At 44.0% G+C, this 19,111-nt stretch overlaps 1 protein-coding gene across 2 annotated transcripts in view; it reads right to left on the bottom strand.

Moving 5' to 3' along the window:
• Positions 1 to 13,781, bottom strand: part of ST8SIA1 (ST8 alpha-N-acetyl-neuraminide alpha-2,8-sialyltransferase 1) — a 152,495-nt gene extending 138,714 nt beyond the window's left edge. Inside the window, exon 1 of one of the 2 annotated variants that reach the window (XM_080661271.1) lies at positions 13,081 to 13,781. In XM_080661271.1, coding sequence (XP_080517397.1) covers positions 13,081 to 13,316 — 236 coding nt within the window. In that variant the 5' untranslated portion in view covers positions 13,317 to 13,781. The remainder of the gene's footprint in view (positions 1 to 13,080) is intronic. The other variant, XM_080661272.1, reaches the window with a different exon arrangement.
• Positions 13,782 to 19,111: the final 5,330 nt, after the last annotated feature.

Raw genomic sequence — 19,111 nt, 5'->3', positions numbered from 1 at the left:
CAAAGAACATACAAATATCTATGTTATTAAGCAGCTGTGGGAACAAAAAATAACAAATATAAGAACTAAGAACCAGGCCTGGTACATTTTGTGTCCAATAAACATTAATGACTTGTTTTTGTCATTGTGGTTGCTGTTAATGAAGTTTTTCACATTTGTAAATCCACAACATAATTGAAGCTTATTTTCTCAAGCACCACAACTTATTAAACCATCCTTTTCCTTAACTAATTTTAAAGTGAATTCCACAAATCCCCCAACTTCACAACTATAAAACCTACATCATATATATATTATATATAATATATATATATTATGTACATATAATATATATATCATATATACATAATATATATATATTATATATATCCTATATAATAAAAGGGTTATATGCAAATCGACCAATGGTAGAACGACCGGTCACTTTGATGCACACTGACCACCAGGGGGCAGACGCTCAACACAGGAGCTGCCCCCTGGTTGTCAGTGCGCTCCCATAGGGGGAGCGCTGCTCAGCCAGAAGCCCAGAAGCCAGGCTCACAGTTGGCGAGCACAGTAGCGGTGGAGGGAGCCTCTCCCGCCTCCACGGCAGTGCTAAGGATGTCCGCACTAAGGATGTCTGCCTGACGGTGGGGAGTGGGCCTAAGCCGTCAGTTGGACATCCCCCGAGGGCTCTCGGACTGCAAGAGGGTGCAGGCCAGACTGAGGGACCCCCCAACAAGTGCACGAATCTCGTGCACCTGGCCTCTAATATATATATATCACTGTACCTACATCTCATCCCTTCTACAGTGCCTCTGTGCCCACCAGGGCAACTGTGGAAATACCTGAAGCTTCTGATATCCATAGATTCAAAAATAGGGACAGAAAAGAAGCCACATAAATCTAGAACTGTTTGCACTAGTGTTTCATTCAGAATATGGGAAAGGAAAGAAAAACACTGCTGCTCAGAGTAATGGTTACTACCCAGTAAATAGACAGGATATTCAAAGTACTTTGGTGTGTTACCCTTGTCCCAAACAACCAATAACACTGGCATACAGTCAGTGTCTTTGGATACTTGATGTTTTTTGTTTTTTGTTTTTAATTAAATCATGTATTTAATGGGTTATCATAGTGCCTAGTATAGAGTAAGGGATTGGTAATATTTTTGTGTGTTTTTTTTTACTTTTTTATTAAATTTATTGAGGTGATATTGGTTAATAAAATTATATAGGTTTAAGTGCACAAATCTATATCATATGTATATTGCACTGTATGTTTACCACCCAAATTCAAATCTTCTTCTGTTACCATATATTTGACCCCCCTTTACCCTGAGTCATACCTTAAGACTATTCAGAGATTTTGACCTGGCTTCCACCTACCTTCCAGTCTACCAGTCTACATTACCTACTATAGTCTCAGAGAGCCACTTACTAACTTTGCATATAGGCTGCACACCAGGCTCTTCCACACCGTCCTGCTTTGGCCTTTGTTATTGTCTCTGCCAGGAGCATCCTTCTACCCTCACCTCCTACTACTACCCCATCTTACCAGCCTTCAAGGCTTAGTACAAGCACCACCACCTCTGTGATTTCCCTCCTTCTGACAGAATGAAATGCCACGTTCCACAAACTTGCCCAACACTTTGCTTGTGTTTCTATTCTTACAACTACCTTAAACAGAGGTATGTGGTGAGCATCATTCTAGGTACTTTCTGTATGCTATCACATAATTTCATAAACCTGTATGAAATGATTACAAACCCCATTTTAACACATGGGAAAACTGAAGCTCTGAGTTGAACTTACCAATGATCACACAACGAGAAAAGGATACATCCAGAATTCCAACCATCCTAACAGCTCCTTAATCCCTACGTCTTTAGCGGGGCTTTGCTGCCTCTCTTTGATGGCCCTATTTCCAGTTGGTGAGTTAATTGTAAACATATGCCTGTCCCATGAGACCACAGCAAATCCCTTGATGACAGGGACCAGGGCATATTCATCTATAAATGTATAATGTATCCACTTATACAAGATTCTTAGGAGAATTAAATAAGTCAGTACATTTAAAGCACTTAGCATAGTGCCATCATAATAATAAGAGTCAAATAATTTGTTGTGGTGGTTGTTACTATGTCAGGTACTGAGAATAAAGCCTTGCACATAAATTCTAAACTGAGGTTTTCTTCTGAGAAGCAAATGAAATGGATAAGGATCAGAAATGCCAAATGCCACTTTGGTTTGGCATTTCCCCACTACTTGACTACTCAATCAAAAGCAACAAGAGTCACATCAAAACTTTCTTTAAGGATGTTAGGGAAATTCCCTATTTGGTTCAAAACTCTTGTAGCTTTGTTACTTTCTTGCTGCCCTCTCCTATGAGATTTGTCAAGGTCACCCTCTGAGAAGTCAGTACTTAACAAGTTGTGAGCTGGGGGATAAAATTTCAAATGCCCAAACAAGCGGGCACTTTGTTAGCTTCAGCCAGCTAAGCTATATCTGAGTGTGTTTCTTTTTCTTGTAAATAAACTCTTGCATGCGTTGCTGCTATTTGGTACTGTCTCTTGTTTGAATTCCTTCCTACAAGCAAGACAAGAACCAGGGGCACAGAGACCACCTCTAACATATTGGTGCCATGACTTGAATTTTGCAAATTGGAAGTCTTCTAGCCAGGAGGCTGGAAAGAGGGCTATTTTGCTTTTGCTTCTTTTTTAAAAAATATATTTTATTAATTTTTTACAGAGAGGAAGAGAGAGGATAGAGAGTTAGAAACACCGATGAGAGAGAAACGTCGATCAGCTGCCTCCTGCACACCCCCTACTGGGGATGGGCCTGCAACCAAGGTACATGCCCTTGACCAGAATCGAACCTGGGACCCTTGAGTCTGCAGGCCGATGCTCTATCCACTGAGCCAAACCGGTTAAGGATGCTTTTGCTTCTTATCCGGGATGGAGAGGGTGAGGCAGCACTTGCAGATAATCGGGGAGAAATGACTGTGAGAGGAAAACAAAAGTAATGAGCGCCTGGTGATGAACTGGCACAAAGATAAGAGACTTCCCACAGGTCTGCAAAGCAGACACTCTCAGGCAACTGAGGGTTTCTGGGCAGGTGTTGGAGGGTCTTCCTTGCAACAAGTAAGGGCCTAATAGGGACTTCAGAACACATTTGTAATTAAACTTTAACCTGCCCATGGGGCCATCCAGCGCTCAGGGTCCTCATAGTTGTTCTAGACAGCCTGCAAGAGAAACTGAGACATATAAGGGGAATGGGGATAGTCAATGGTGTCATGGCCTCTGGGAGCCCCCTCCGCTAGCAGCACACTTTGACCCATTACATTGAGCCCTGAGAACTCTGCTAGCAGTTATGACTTGCTCATGCCCACATTCTCAGCATATTATTTTGGCCCATAGGAAGTGCCATGAATTGATGTGCCTGGCCTGTCCTACCCGCTCTTGCATCTACATTCTTGAGTCCCTCCATGTAGAAATTGTGTTATGTGTTTATGTTGCATCTGCCAAGGAGCTAGAAGGAAACATCACGGGACAGAGATGTTCAAAGGATTCTTCCCTGAGAACACTAATGAGGTTCCACTTTCAACATGTATTCTCGAGGAGAACCAAGATGGTGGCGTAGGCAAATGCCTGTACTCACTGCCTCCCACAACCACATCAAAATTACAGTTAAAATACAGAACAACTATCATCCAGAACAGCTGGAAAGCTGGCTGAATGGAAGTGCTACAACTACAGAACTAGAGAAGAAAGCATACTGAGACTGGTAGGAGGTGCGGAGGCACGGAAGGGCTGGCCCGGCACTTTTTTTAATCGCGAGGGAGATAGCCTCTGAAGAGGCTGCCCAGAGGAGCAAGGGGTCCCAGCCCCACATCAGACACCCAGTCCCGGCTCCCAGAGCTGGGAAAAGAAGTCCCTACAGGCTGTAAAAACCAGTGTGGATTGGGGCTGAGTGCTGGACACCCAGCTGTTCCTCTTAAAAGGCCGGCACCACGAACTGAACTTACAAGCTCCTGCTTCCTCTGAGCTCCAGTGCTGGGTGAGGCTCTGGGGGAGCCAGACACATAGAAGGAGAAACTGGACTGTCTGGCATCGGGGCAGGAACTCAGGGGTGGCTTTCTTCCAGACAGAGGTGTTCCCAGCTGTCATTGTTCCCATGCAGGGACCTCCCTGGTTGCAGGGCTGACTGGCAGCCATTTCTGTTTGCTCCGCCCTGGTGATTCACTGAGACCTCGCCCCACCGATTTTACAACCCCACCCAAGCTGTGCGTAGTTGCTTTTGCATATGAATGCCCTGTCCTTTCTCAGGCTAAAAATCTGTCAAACAAGCTGCAGCTGGGTCAGGAAGCCCCAAACCTATAAATAAAAGGCCCAAGACGCAGCACCAGCCTGCCATGCTTCACAGCTGGGCCTCATCTGGGTACTTCCAAACCCTATACAAAGAGGAGAAATCTGAAGATCTCTCTGGAGTTCCTGCTGAGTGGCCCCAGGCAGTAGCTGACTTTGAAACTCCCTGGAGACTCAAGAGCCAGTGTACCCAGTGGTCAGTGTGAGACCATACCAGATTATAACTCTTTACATCCATAAGTGACACACTCAAGGGGCAGACTCAGTAAACACCAAAGCCCCACTGAAGTAAGTCCTGCTCCATAAGGGTGTCTCCTACACAGCAGCTCTCTCACTGTAGTTGCAGCTGGTCCTCACAGCCAATTGGCCTGGAGGTCAATTCTTCCCAGTGACACCAACAGCAATCAAGGCTCAACTACAAGATTGTGCACACAGCCCACAAAGGGGTGCACCAAGAGTGTCCAACTCAGGTGATTGGGAAGACTGAGCCACTGGGCCCTATAGGACACCTACTACACAAGGCCACTCTGTCAACTCAAGGAGACTTAGCAGCTCTACCCAATACATAGAAACAAACACAGGGAAGCAGCCAAAATGTGGAGACAAAGAAACATGTCACGAATAAAAGAAACAGAAGAAAGAAAACTACTGGATATAGAGTTCAAAACCACAGTTATAAGGTTACTCAAGAATATTCTAGAAACCTTCAAGGGACTTAGTGAGACTTTCAAGGATCTTAGTGAGAATGCCAAAAAAATTGGAAAAGGACCAGTCAGAAATTAAGCATACACTAACTGAAATAAAGAATAATATACAGGGATTCAACAGTAGACTAGAGGATCCCAAGAATCAAATCAATGATTTGAAACATGATGAAGAAAAAAACACCCAACCAGAAGAGCAAAAAGAAAAAATAATCCAAAAATATGAAGATAGTGTATTCATAAATGTTGAAGGGTATTCTTTAAGGAGAGGAAGAAGAAGAAAAAGGTAAAGATAAAAAATATGAATAATAAAGTGGAACAAATACGTATCTATCAACAACTGAATCTAAAAAATCAAACGACAGGAGAAACCAAAATGGCGGCATAGGTAAGCACCTCAACTGCTGCCCCGCACAACAATTTCAAAACTACAACTAAAAGACAGAACGGACACCATCCAGAACCACAGGAAGGCTGGCTGAGTGGAAATTCTACAACTAGAAGGAAAGAGGAAAGCTCACGGAGAAGGAGCAGCAAAGAGCTGAGGTACGGAGACACGCGCATGCAGAGAGGAAGGGCGGCGGAGTGCCTGGCTGGCTTTCTCTGGCGGGAGGGGGAAAGAAGCCCCCGACTGCACTGAACCCCAGTTCCGACTGCACTGAACCTCAGTTCCGGGCGAAACCCTGTGGACCCAGGCTCATACGGTGGGGGGGGGAGGGGGGTTGGACTGTCAGGTAGAGAGAAAGGCACACGGAGACTCGGAGACTCAGGGGAGCTGCGGCGGCAGGGATCTGGAGGCGCGAGTGTGCACAAAGACTGACTGCGGAGGTTACCACAGGCTGTCCCTGGCGGAAAGGAGTCCAGGGCTCCTGACTGCACTGAACCCCAGTTCCGACTGCACTGAACCGCAGTTCCGGGCGAGCCCCTGGGGACCCACACTCTTACGGGGGAAATCTGGACTGTAAGGCAGAAACTCAGGAACCGCACAGGGTGGAGGTCTGGAGACTTGCCCAAGGGCAGGGCTGATGGGAAGGCAAGACTGTCTGCCCCGCCTTGAGACTCCACCCCTTCCAAGCTGATCACAGAGGTTTTTGCAATCTGGCAAGGCTAATCCTATAAAGCTGTCTCCAGCACCGAAAATCTCCCAGTGTAGACACAGCTGATCCTCACAGCCAACTGGCCTGGAGGTCAATTCCTCCCAGTGATACCAACAACAATCAAGACTTAACTACAACAAGGCTGTACACACAGTCCACAAAGGGGTGCACCAAGAGTGTCCACCTCAGGTTAACTGGGGAGGCCGACCCACTGGGCCATATTGGAAACCTAGCACAAATATCTACCTTACCAACTCAGGGAAGCAGTGAAAAATGGGGAGACGAAAAAACAGATCACAAACGAAAGAAATGGAGGAAAACAAACGACTGGATATAGAATTCAAAACCACGGTTATAAGGCTCTTCAAGAATATCCTAGAAAAGGCCGATAAATATAACAAGACCCTCGAAGATATGAAAAAGGACCAACTAGAAATTAAACATACACTGACTGAAATAAAAAATATTATACAGAGACCCAACAGCAGACTAGAGGAACCCAAGAATCAAGTCAAAGATCTGAAATACAAATAAGCAAAAAACACTCAACCGGAAAAGCAAAAAAAAAGAATCCAAAAAGTTAAAGATAGTGTAAGAAGACTCTGGGACAACTTTAAACGTGCCAACATCTGAATTAGGGGGATGCCAGAAGAAGAGAGAGAGCAAGATACTGAAAACCTTATTTGAAGAAATAATGACAGAAAACTTTCCCCACCTGGTGAAAGAAATAGACTTACAAGTCCAGGAAGTACAGAGAACCCCAACAAGAGAAATCCAAAGAGGACCACACCAAGACACATCATAATTAAAATGCCAAGGGCAAAAGACAAAGAGAAAATCTTAAAAGCAGCAAGAAAAAAGCAGTTAGTTACCTACAAGGGAGCACCCATACAACTGTCAGCTGATTTCCCAACAGAAACTATGCAGGCCAGAAGGGAATGGCAAGAAATATTCAAAGTGATGAATAGCAAGAACCTACTACCAAGATTACTGTACCCAGCAAAGCTATCATTCAGAATTGAAGGTCAGATAAAGAGCTTCACAGATAAGAAAAAGCTAAAGGAGTTCATCACCATCAAACCAGTATTATATGAAATGTTGAAGGGTATTCTTTAAGGAGAGGAAGAAGAAGAAAAAGGTAAAGATAAAAAATATGAACAACAAATACATATCTATCAACAAGTGAACCTAAAAATCAAGTAAATTAAAAATCTGATGAACAGAATAAACTGGTGAATATAATAGAATCAGGGGCATAGAAAGGGAGTGGACTGATAATTCTCAGGTGGAAAGGGGTATGGGGGTGCAAGAAGAGACTGGACAAAAATCGTACACCTATGGATGAGGACAATGTGGGGGGAGGTAAGGGCAAAGGGTGGGGTGGGAACGGGGTGGAGGGGAGCTATGGGGGGGAAAGGAGAAACAATTGTAATAATCTGAACAATAAAGATTTATTTAAAAGAAAGAAAGAAAGAAAGAAAGAAAGAAAGAAAGAAAGAAAATAAAAAATCAAACGAATGAAAAATCTGATGAACAGAATAAACCGGTGAATGAGATACAATCAGGGGCATGGAAATGGAACAGACTGATAATTCTCAGAGGGAAGGGGGTGTGGGGGGTGCGGGAAGAGATTAGACAAAGATCTTATATGCATGTATGCATTACCTATGGACACAGACAATAGGGTGGCGAGGGCCTGGGGCAGGGTGGGAACTGGGGGGCGGGGGGGCGGGGGGGGAAGACCTCTGTAATAATCTCAACAATAAAGATTAATTTAAAAAAACACACATATATTCCCAACATTGTCAGGCAACACACTAGCCTGAACAGACTTGTTCAAGATCTACGGATAACCAATGAGGCAGTAGTTCCCATACACCCATGTCTCAATTTATACTGTTCTTTACAAATTTCTTAATATTCTTTTGGATTGGCCTTTTGCTCTTTTGTTGTCTTGGAATGCCTCCTTTTTCAGAATCACTCTTCTACAGGTCAACAGTTTTCTATATAACTTTTCTCCTTATTTGCTCATTTGCCTGTGCACTTCCAGACACACCATTTGAAGCTGGTTTTGGTCTATTCTATAATCATACACAATGAATAAACGCCTATTCTTACCTCTAACCTTTACTCATGTGCTAGGCCTAGGCTGGAGAAACAAGAGCTATTTCTTATTTTACTCAAGGGCTAACTTTACAGGTTCCCAATATAACTGAAATCTGTTGGATCTGCCATCAGCAGCCTAGAACAAGGATTAACCATGCTCCAATGGGACTCCTGGCCAATTCTTATCTTATCCCATGGACCCTATCAGGTTAACTTGTCTAAGCACAACCCAACTTTTTTAATTATTCCAAAACTTAATGTAACAACCTTGGTGTTTTCAACCCTTGACCACCATATTCTATACAAAGCTTAACAAGAATTTCTCCCATCGGGCAGACAGAAGTGTTCTTCATTGTGACCAGGATGGCCTCACTTTCAAATTCTCAGAGAACAAAACGTCCTAGAATTGTAGCACAACCCGAAGTGCTACCTGCTGTTATAAAAATGACACACACAAATCAGCAGGTACTTGCAATGGATCCCTTGTTAAAGCAGAACCAAATGCTACTAACTGTACCCTCCAATTCCTAAATAGCTCTATTACCTGAAATACAACTTTGCAGATACAGACTATACAAAACTGCAACAGAACCATTCTTTCCCCATCTAAGGGAAAAACAAGAAGACACTACCCTGGATGCAATACATCGGAATTGCCATCAATCACTAATTGATTAAATCATATCTCCCTAGACCACACTAAACCTAATGATGCTAATGGATATCTTTGCTTACCCAAAGGACTTATGTTCCTAGGACAAACACCCCAAAGTGGAATAGCTCAACAATACATTAATCCATCTACAACATAGGAACAGGGACAATAGGCTACACCACATCCCCAGAGCAAACTGTTCAGATTTATTGACCTCACAAAAGGTGCAAAAAGGGCCATAGATTTACTTGTTCTAGGCCTAACAGCCTTAATTGGAAGCCTAATTAGGCTAGCAGGGAGCATTACCTACAGTGCTGTTCCAGCCAAAAATATCACTGCTTCAATGACCACTATTGCTACTACTAATGGCAGAGACTTAAGATAATTATTTCAATCAATAAATTCAATAGCCAAGCCAAAACAGGTTTGGCTCAGTGGATAGAGCGTCAGCCTGTGGACTGAAAGGTTCCAGGTTCGATTCCGGTCAAGGGCATGTAACTTGGTTGCGGGCACATCCCCAGTAGGAGGTATGCAAGAGGCAGCTGATCGATGTTTCTCTCTCATCGATGTTTCTGACTATCTATCCTTCTTCCTTCCTCTCTGTAAAAAATCAATAAAATATATTTTAAAAAAATAAATAAATAAATTCAATAGCCAAGATGGTCACTGATAACCACATAGCATTAGATTACTTATTAGCTTCCCAAGGAAGGGTATGCACCCTAACAAACACCTCATGCTGTTTTTACATTAATACAACTGGCCAAATTGGCTATGGAATTTTAATCTAGAAGGCATGAAAGATACTATTTGGAATACAATTAAGCAGGCATTTCCCAATTTAACTTGGTTTTCTTACCCTTGTTAGATCGTCTAGTAACTCTCATACTTCTCTGCACCTTCGGTCCCTGCATAATAAACAAACTAACAACTTTTCTTTCCTCCCAGATACAGGCAATACATCTACAAATGATGATTCAACAAGTCTATCAGCTCATACATCAAAATCCATTGGACCTGGCTACATGGCACTTCTACTCCACCCCAATCTAGCCACCCCAGACAGAGCAAGGCATAGCGGGCCGACACAGCTCCATGTCCAATTCAGCAGAAGTAGAGTCAGAAGCCAGACTAGCGTCCCTCAACTTCCCAAATGAATTTGACCGATATCACTTGAAGGGGGGAATGTTAAGTAGGTAGCTAGACAGACATGAATGGGGATAGACGGCTAAGATCAAGGGGAAGGCATGGGAGATGCTTACACAAGAATCAAGAGTTAGCAGACCCAAGAGTGAGGAAGCAGAAGACTTAAAACCTCCTCCAGGATGTGGTCTGACAGATAGAGTAACATCCAAGTGGGGTAGCTTTGAAACCTGAGGAGGTATTTTTCTTTTTTTTTTTTCCACAACCCAACTCCAGGGTATAAAATTTAAAATGTTCAAAGGAGCAGGGCACTTGATTCCGCATCAGCCAACTAACCTGCCCGCTCTATGTCTAAGTGTATTTCTTTTTCTTGCAAGTAAACTCTTGCATGCTTTGCTGCTATTTGGTATTGTCTCTTGTTTGAATTCCTTCCTACAAGCAAGACAAGAACTGGGTGCACAGAAACCACCTCTAACATTCTGTCTGACCTGTCTAATATTTAGAAAACATACACTACTACTTGCATACTAAAAATCCAGATAGTAAAATAAACACACACACACACACACACACACACAATGGATTTTCACAAACATGAGAGTAAAAAACAATTTGACTTAACAGACCATGATACTTTTACTATCATTTAAAACTCCTTGTCCTGCCGAAACCGGTTTGGCTCAGTAGATAGAGGGTCGGCCTGCGGACTGAGGGGTCCCGGGTTCAATTCCGGTCAAGGGCATGTACCTTGGTTGCGGGCACATCCCCAGTAGGAGGTGTGCAGGAGGCAGCTGATAGATGTTTCTCTCTCATCGATGTTTCTAGCTCTCTATCCCTCTCCCTTCCTCTCTGTAAAATATCAATAAAATATATTTTTAAAAAAACAAAAAAAAAATCTCCTTGTCCCTGTTTATTCGCTTAAGTGTAAGGGGTGTAAGGGAGTGTGGGTAGAATATGGACCAATAAAGTTTCTCTACAAATTTGGCAGGTGAAATATTCCAAATTTATATAAGCTGGCAAGCTGTTCTTATTTAAGCTGTAACATATAACATATATCATTTATAAAAATTATAACACTATTGACTGCATTATGCCAGACATTTATCATCAGGTGTTTTTTTTTTTTTATTTAAACCTTATACCAATGATAACCCTGCAAAGTATGTTATTATTTCATTTATAAATAAGGAAACTGAGACTCAAAGAGATAGAGTAACTTGACAAAGGTCCTCTGCTGTTTATCTAATCATGGCATAGTCAGTCTAAAAATCAGGCTTCTCCTCTTAAGCACACACGCTTTTCAATAAGGAACGGTGCCTCTTACACCATTTTACAGCACTAACTTGGAGGGATAAGTGTTTAGGCAGTTTGTATGGTGTATGCATTTCAGTAAGTAATCCTCTGCACAAAGAGAGAAGACCAAATGACAGCCGAACAACCAAAGATTACTCCAGGCTACAGATAGCAAGGGGCAAATGTGTCTCAGAAAACTATCAGCCTGGGTATCTCAGAATATGAAGTATTTTCCACTTGATTATGTTTTCCAAAAGAAATCTATTCTCTAACGGAGCTTCATTATTCCTCCTCCTATACAAAAAAAAAAAGACTCTTTCATTGCAAACCAATGGGACACTCTTAACTCATTTCCTTATATTACATGAAAGGGCTTACCGTCTTTAGAGAAAAGAATTGCTGGATGCTATGCCTTTTGAGTGCTTTTGAGTCCAACAATCAATACTGTGGAGGTGAGGGAAGATAAATCCTTATATCTTTTTAAGGGAGAGGAGTGATTTTAAACTTAATGAAAGCAGAAGTCTAAAAAGAGAGAGAAAATAAAAGTCTTCCCTCCCAGTTTAAAGGAGAATTTAGCAACCTTCCCTGAAAGAATTGCCTAATTCTTTGACCTTCTTTCCAGAACCAGGCCTGAGATGAGGGAGGAAACCGTATGTTTTTAAAGTGCTTTTTAAAAAATTTATAGATGTTTCTGAACATTTGGAACAGTCATGAAAAATGTTTAAATTGGCTCTCACCTGCCCATGAACTGCCTGAAAGGTCCTATGCAGAGCAGAGAAAAGCACTCCCCATCCAGACCACTACAGTCACCGGAAGCACCAGCCACAGCATCCTCAGCCCCAGGGACTGAAGGTGAAAGGGGCACCTGCCAGGGGTGGAAGCACCAGTGTGTCCTCCAACATGCCCTGGGAAATGGAAAGGAAGTGGGAAGCAGTTCTGTCTTCCCTCCAATCCACAGGCAACCCCTGCTGCCAAGAACTTATTTTTAGACACTTAAGCTGAAATTCCCAGAAAGGAAGGAAAACTACAACCTCTGAGGGATCCTCAGAGTTCTGGTATCCAACCTGGTTATAGTGTTTTTTTTGTTTGTTTGTTTTTTGTCTGTTTTCTGATGTCAAGTCCCTCCCTAAAGCAATCTCCCATCCTTCAGAAGGCTTCCCCAGTCTAAGCCCAGAGCAAGATCTGGGAGCTTTAGAGCTTTTGTGATGAAATTCCCAGCAGGGATACTTCCAAGGTAGTTGACCTTGGAGAAGGATCCTCCTGAAGACTCAGTTTGTGGTTGGAAAGATGGGGTTAATAGCTGTTATTGGAAAGTTGCTGAGATTTCAACATAAAAATCACACAGTACCGGCTCTTAGTAGGGCCTCAGTAAGTGCCCTGTGTTTGTGATAGGCACACTGCACAAAGCCACTGGATCCTGGCTGAGTGTGCCTGTTTGCGCTGCCCAAGACTTGGCCACCATTCCCTCATCAGTGATTTATGTTGCCAACCAGTCACCTCACCTCATTAAAACATAGCCTACCTGCTTCTAGTTCTCTATCGCTTCAGATGTCTGCAGAGCCCAAGAGAGCAATTCTCATTAACTGCAAGGCACAAAGTTCGCCAGGTTAGGAATGGGAAGGAAGGACTGGATGAAAGGGATGCCTCTGCGAGGCGGTCCTCGCTAGTGACCCTGTCCTCCTCCGCGCACTGGGAGGAAAGGACACGAGCGGGGAGGAGCCACGAGGGCAGGAGTACCTGAAAAGTCTGGCCGCCGTCTGGTTCCTCTTCCACGCCGTGCCCTGTTGCAGCACCGCCTGCACGATCTCCTTCTCGTTGGGCAGCCGGTAGACTGGGAAGATGTAGAGCCAACAGAGGACCACGACGCAGAGGGCACTGGCTCCGACCGGCAACCGGGTCCGCGGGAACTTCCACGCCAGGACAGCCATGGCCCCTCTGGACGTGTGCCGCCGGGCCCTCCCGCAGGGACTCATCGCAGCCCCAGGGTCCCGGGGGCCGGGGGGTGTAGGAGGGGCGGAGAAGACCAGAGCCTCAGCACAACGCTAAGCGAAGTGGCCCCCCATGCACACACACCTTTGGCTTTCTTGCTCGCACTCGCACAAACGCTTCTTCGGCCCCCACGGCCCCAAAGGTCAGAGTAAGGATTTTTTTTTATTTTAAATGCAACTTTTTCAATGATTTCTTTCTAAGGGGAAGTGGCTGGGGGGCAAGTCACGAGCTACGGTCATGGTTGCTTCCCCTGAAGAAGGCGGGCGCTGGGTTTTCCGCCAGCGCGGAGAGCGGCGGCGACCAGTGGCTCCCGCGGGTTCTGCAGCATCACTGTCGCCCGCGGCGTGGGTCCGGGGAGCGGCTCGGCTCCCTCCCAGACATTTGGCCCGCGGCGTCCCTTCCAAGAGATGCTCCTGCGTCCTTCGCCGCCTCTCCCCGCCTCCCGCGCAGCTGCGCCGCCAGTCACCCCCTCCCCTCCCAGACGCGCTCTCCGCGCCACCCCAAGTCCTTGGAAATTTCCACGGCGGCCCGGGACCGCTATCCTGCCCCGGGCTCCTCCGCCTCGCCAGCCAGGACCCTCGCTCCCCGCCCCTCCCGGAGAAGAAAAGAACTCGCTCTCATCAGTTAATTCAGCAGCGCGCCGCAGCCTTCCGCTGCGCCCCGGACTTCGCAGACAAACGCCCGGGGATTGGTGGAAATCAAGGTCCCCCTCCCTCCCCCACTCGCAAAATTGCCTTCTCCGACCCGTTCAGATCCGCGACGCTTGGCTGGAGCGCGCGCCCCTCTCCCGCCCTCGCTCTCTGGAGATAGAGGCAAACAATAAAAACAAACAAAACAAAACAAAACCCACTACCCCCCAAAAATATATAAATATCCCTCAGTGTGACAGAGACGGGCTGATATCCTGACCCCTGGACACGCAGCCGGTATGCAGGAACTGTCACCCTAGTCTCTCTCTACCTGGTTGGTTATATACCCGCAGTGAGATGCGAGAAGGCCGGAGGAGATTTATCACCCCTGTGCTCCCACCCCTGGTACCGGGTCCGGGAGCCGCAGCTACAACCAGCAACCGTGCGCGCGCGCGCGTGCACACAGACACACACCGACGCTCACGGGCCCGCACGCGCGCGCACGAGGAGGTGCGTGCACATCGCGGTCCTCCGCCTCGCCTCCGCCCTGCAGGGGAAAGCTCTGCTGCATCCAGATGTGCAGGCAGCTGGTGGCCAAGCACGCAGACCTCCCGACGTGACAATGCTTTGGAGGCGCGGCCGTCAACTCCACCTTGTGCATGAAAGGTCCCTTGTTTTTTAGCTGTCTTTCTCACTCCACGCACTAGTTCATCGCCACCTTGGAAAAGTGCCACCCGCCTGGACCCGCGGAGCGGGGGGACCCAACGTTAGCCATTTATGCTTGCCTAGGCGGCCGACGCACAGCTCGGATACCTCCTAGCGGTTGTTTATGTCATTTGGTTAAGCATCTTGTCAAGCGCCAAGTGTGCAAGGACAAAGGAGAAAGGCGGCTGCCTCCTAACCAGGTTGGCTTAGTCATCGCGAAACCAGAATCTAAGGCCTGAGGTCCATTTGCGCAGCCCACCAGTTTGCAGCTCCCAGTGCAACCTGCACTGACCGCTATGTGGCCTGCTCTCTTTCCCCAGCATCTTTCACCACAAAGAAGTGAAACTTAAGAAAGTTACCCAAAAAACCAACCACCTTCGTTTCATTCTTCCAACACTACCATGCTCTCTCAGGAGCATGACACTGAAAAGCAGAAGTTTGCAACCATAAAATATGCCTCTTGGGGATATTGGTTATTTTAAACTGGTTATTTTTTAAGGCCCAGAAAGCTCTGTGAAGAACTTTTAACTTTCCTTCTAACTGCTAAAAGAATTTAAGATGGGAAGGCTGATACCAGGCTTTAGGAAGGAACTACCACAGCAGACAGTAGTTCACCTTCCTATGACCCCTACCTTCTTCTCCTTAGTCCGGAAGGACACCTATGCCTCATATTGCCTTACTGTCTTTGTATTCTCATGCTTATGTGAATTCCTGTGTGTATTAAATTTGATTTTTTTTCTCCTGTTTATCTGTCTTATGTCATTTTAATTGTTGGGCCAGTCTTAAGAACCAAGAGAGGAAGGGGGGAACTATCCCTTCCCACACAGCCCACTGCCCTCCACCTGAAGCGTGACCCACAAATCTCTCTTATGCAGGTAAGTCAGTAGAGAAGGGAAATCCTGAAGTTCCCAAATTATATCTTAACCACAGTGTAACCTAATAAAGATTCTTTGAAATGAAGATCACCTGAAGTCCTGCAAAGTACTAGTAACCAACCTAACCTCTTCTGCTCTGGAAATAGAAGGGAGACGGAGACATGGGAAACCTTTTGCATAGTTGCCAGGGCTATGGATAAACCATCTGCTTCCTTTGTTCCTATAATTTAAATAAAACACAAACCACCCCAATTTTTTCTTTTCTTCCCCAAGTTCAGGGATACTTGTAGAGTAAATAACAAATAAATAATCTCACAACCAAAAATAAGACATATTGCAGTTATAAAGGGGCTATGTAAATGTTTCCCCATTAAACCTTATAAAAATACATCAAAGTCATGTCTTAAACCGAGAGACTTCTGTGATGGAAAGTGCTGTTTTGCCTTCTGAAAACTAATATTCTCTTACTCTTGTTGACTCTTGCCCCACCCTACAATCCAATCTCCTTCCTGCTTTTCCTTAGCATGAACACCGAATCTAGTCAAGCCATTGCCTGCCCCCTTCAAAGTCACATAGGCATCACTTTTGTCCCTGTTTTGTGGTACACCTTCTTTCTTCCACGGGATGATTTTTCTCCCTCCAGACAAATCCAACGCATCGTTCAAAACCAACCCAACTAGCTAGGCGTTTCTCTCCATGTGTTCCCAAACCCAGTAAAACACAGGCTTTGTGGGGTATGAATGCAATAAGCGTTTGTGGATTCTGCTTCTATTCCCTCTGACATTCTGTTCTGAATGTCAATAGTATTTGCTGGTCCAACAATTGATAAAGCGTTTAGGTATGTTACGTTACTAGCATTATTCATATGTAACTTTGTCTCATCAACTGGGCAGGAAAAGCATTTCGTCTCTTATTTCAAATGACAAGCCTGTGCTTTTTCTTTTCTTTTCTTTTTTTTTTTTAATCTAAATGAGGACTCCACATGACATGCCTACAAATCTAAGGGAAGAGCAGGAACAGTATTTTACATTTTATTCATATTCCTCCAGGTTCCAATTCGGACTTATGCGCATATGTATTCAACAAATAATAGTTGCTTGATTGTTTGCTTGATAAATTTGAAGGCCTCAAATTTATGCAGGCTATTGCTAAGGCAGCACTGTTTAAGAAAAAGTATACACTCCCACAGTTTAATGTTTTAAATATTTTACCTGATACTTAGCTATCTGGTTTATATAACTTCTAGTAGATAGTTTATGTATTGTTTTATACTTCTGCATCTGAGTATACATACAGGGTTTGCTCAGGAATTAAAAAAATTTTTTTCAATCTTTATTATTGAAAGTATTACTGATGTCCCCCTTTTCCCCCCATTTTATCTTTTCTAGCCCACAACAGCCCCACCTCCAGGCCTTCACCCACTATTGTCTGTGTTCATGGGTTATGCCTATATGTATACAAGCTCTTTGTTTGATCACTTTCCACCCACCCACGCAATCCCGCTGTCCCTCTGAGATCCCACAGTCTGTTCTATGCTTCTATGTCTCTGGTTCTATTTTTTTTCATCAGTTTATTGTGTTCATTAGATTCAACGGATGAGTGAGATTATGTGATACTTGTCTTTCTCTGACTGGCTATTTCGCTTAGCACAATACTCTCCAGGTCCTTCCATGCTGTCTCAAAGGGTAACAGATCCTTCATTTTCACTGCTGCATAGTATTCCATGGTGTAAAAGTACCACAGCTTTTTTATTTACTCATCTACTGATGGCACTTGGGCTGTTTCCTGATCTTAGCTACTGTAAATTGCACTGCTATGAACATAGGGGTGCATATATTCCTTCTGATTGGATCTACTCCTAGAAGTGGGATCACTGGATCAAATGGCAGACCCATATTTAATTTTTTTTTAGGAAACACCATACTGTTTTCCATAATGGCTGCACCAGCCTGCATTCCCACCAGCAGTGTATTGGGAAGTAAATAACTTAAAACTCTATAAATGTTTATTTACTGAACTAGTAAACATAATGTGCAAAGCTACTTTATGACATAAGGAAACTCGATGGGCCGTGAGTCTGTGATATCAGAGTTGTAATGAAAGCCGGTGTAAGAGAGAGCACCACCACAGCACTGAAGCCATGGCGAAGAGAGCACAGACACCACCTTTCACTGAAATGTTGAGTGAGAACACCAGGAAGATGACCAAGTGAATGGGACACACACAATTCGGAGGGGCTTCTGAGGCTTTCAGGTAGAAATATCACCTCAGCAGGGAGCTATTTGTATCTGGAACTCGGAGGAGAGGTTTGGACATAATATCGGGTGTCCCCAAAAATGTATACACACACTTTGAAAAATTATAAAGGCAGTGTTTATTAAAATACATTTCATTGTCAAAATGGAGCTATCAGCTGTTAAAGTGTGTATATATTTTTGAGACACCCTGTATATATTTGGAAATTATGGGCCTGTAGGTGGTGGGTGACATAGACGAAATTGTTTAGTGAAGGAAAACACAGGAAGGAGAGGACAGTGGTCAGGACTGAGCTATGAATATCCAGCATACAGTTGGCCAGATATAAGAAAATTCATGTGCAAAAGAGTTGGAAAAAGGTAGGCCTCAGAGGTGGAATAAAAACCCAAAGAGTATGGTGCCACAGAAAGTAAGAGAATAAAATACTGAATGGGGGAAGACATAATCAATGGTGTAAAAAAAGGAAATATTATTCCCCTTCATATTATATGTATTTTTGAGGTGATCCAAAGAGGCTGGTCATGGTCTGGTTGGAATATCAAAATGTTGTGAATAGATAGTTAATAATTTTGAAAATATATAGTTTTAGCAAAGTATGTTGGGGAGGAAATGAGTACTTTGGAGTGCAGCAACAGTTCCATGATTTCCCAAAAGGCTACTTCCTATGCATGAAGTATAAAAAGGAGGAAGAGTAGGAGGAGGGAAGCTGAAACGTACTGAGACACTAAGTCTAACACTGAGCATCTTTTAACTCATCTAATCCCCAGCAGCTCTCTGGAACACGTGTTGTTATGCCAATTTTTCAAAGGAGCAATTTGAGGCAGATAGAGGTTGAACACTTTACATCATTTTATTCTTTATCAAGGTCTGTCTAAAAATATCTTGAGAAAAACCTTTTACATATGGATAGGTCCCTTACAGAGTAACCCTAAGCAACAGAATTGAAGGGGCTTGGGGTATTGTTCTTCCCACATATTCAGAGAGGGATTCGTAAAAGTGTGTTAATCTTTTTACACTAAAAAGAATATATCATTATTAACTTAATGAAAATATTCATATTTAAATTTAAAAAATCCTAGGTCCCTAGGTTTGGGGTAGAGAGAATGAAGCATTTATTCCAATTGGCTAAGTTCTGCCAATTCTTTGCGTGTCTTTAGAATCTAATATTCCCTTCTTGTTACCATCTCAATTCTGCTTCTGATTCCTAACATAGTCCTTGCCCACAGTCTTCTCACTCATACATCTTGTGTACCACTGACATGTATTTCTTTATAAGAAACTCTTTTAATCATACCATCCTGCACTTAAATAAGG

The sequence above is a fragment of the Plecotus auritus genome, assembly GCF_963455305.1.
Source record: "Plecotus auritus genome assembly, chromosome: 3".
In the NCBI taxonomy this organism is placed as follows: Eukaryota; Metazoa; Chordata; class Mammalia; order Chiroptera; family Vespertilionidae; genus Plecotus; species Plecotus auritus.
Note: the sequence above shows the minus strand (reverse complement) of the source record. Positions and strands in the feature narration are given on the sequence as shown.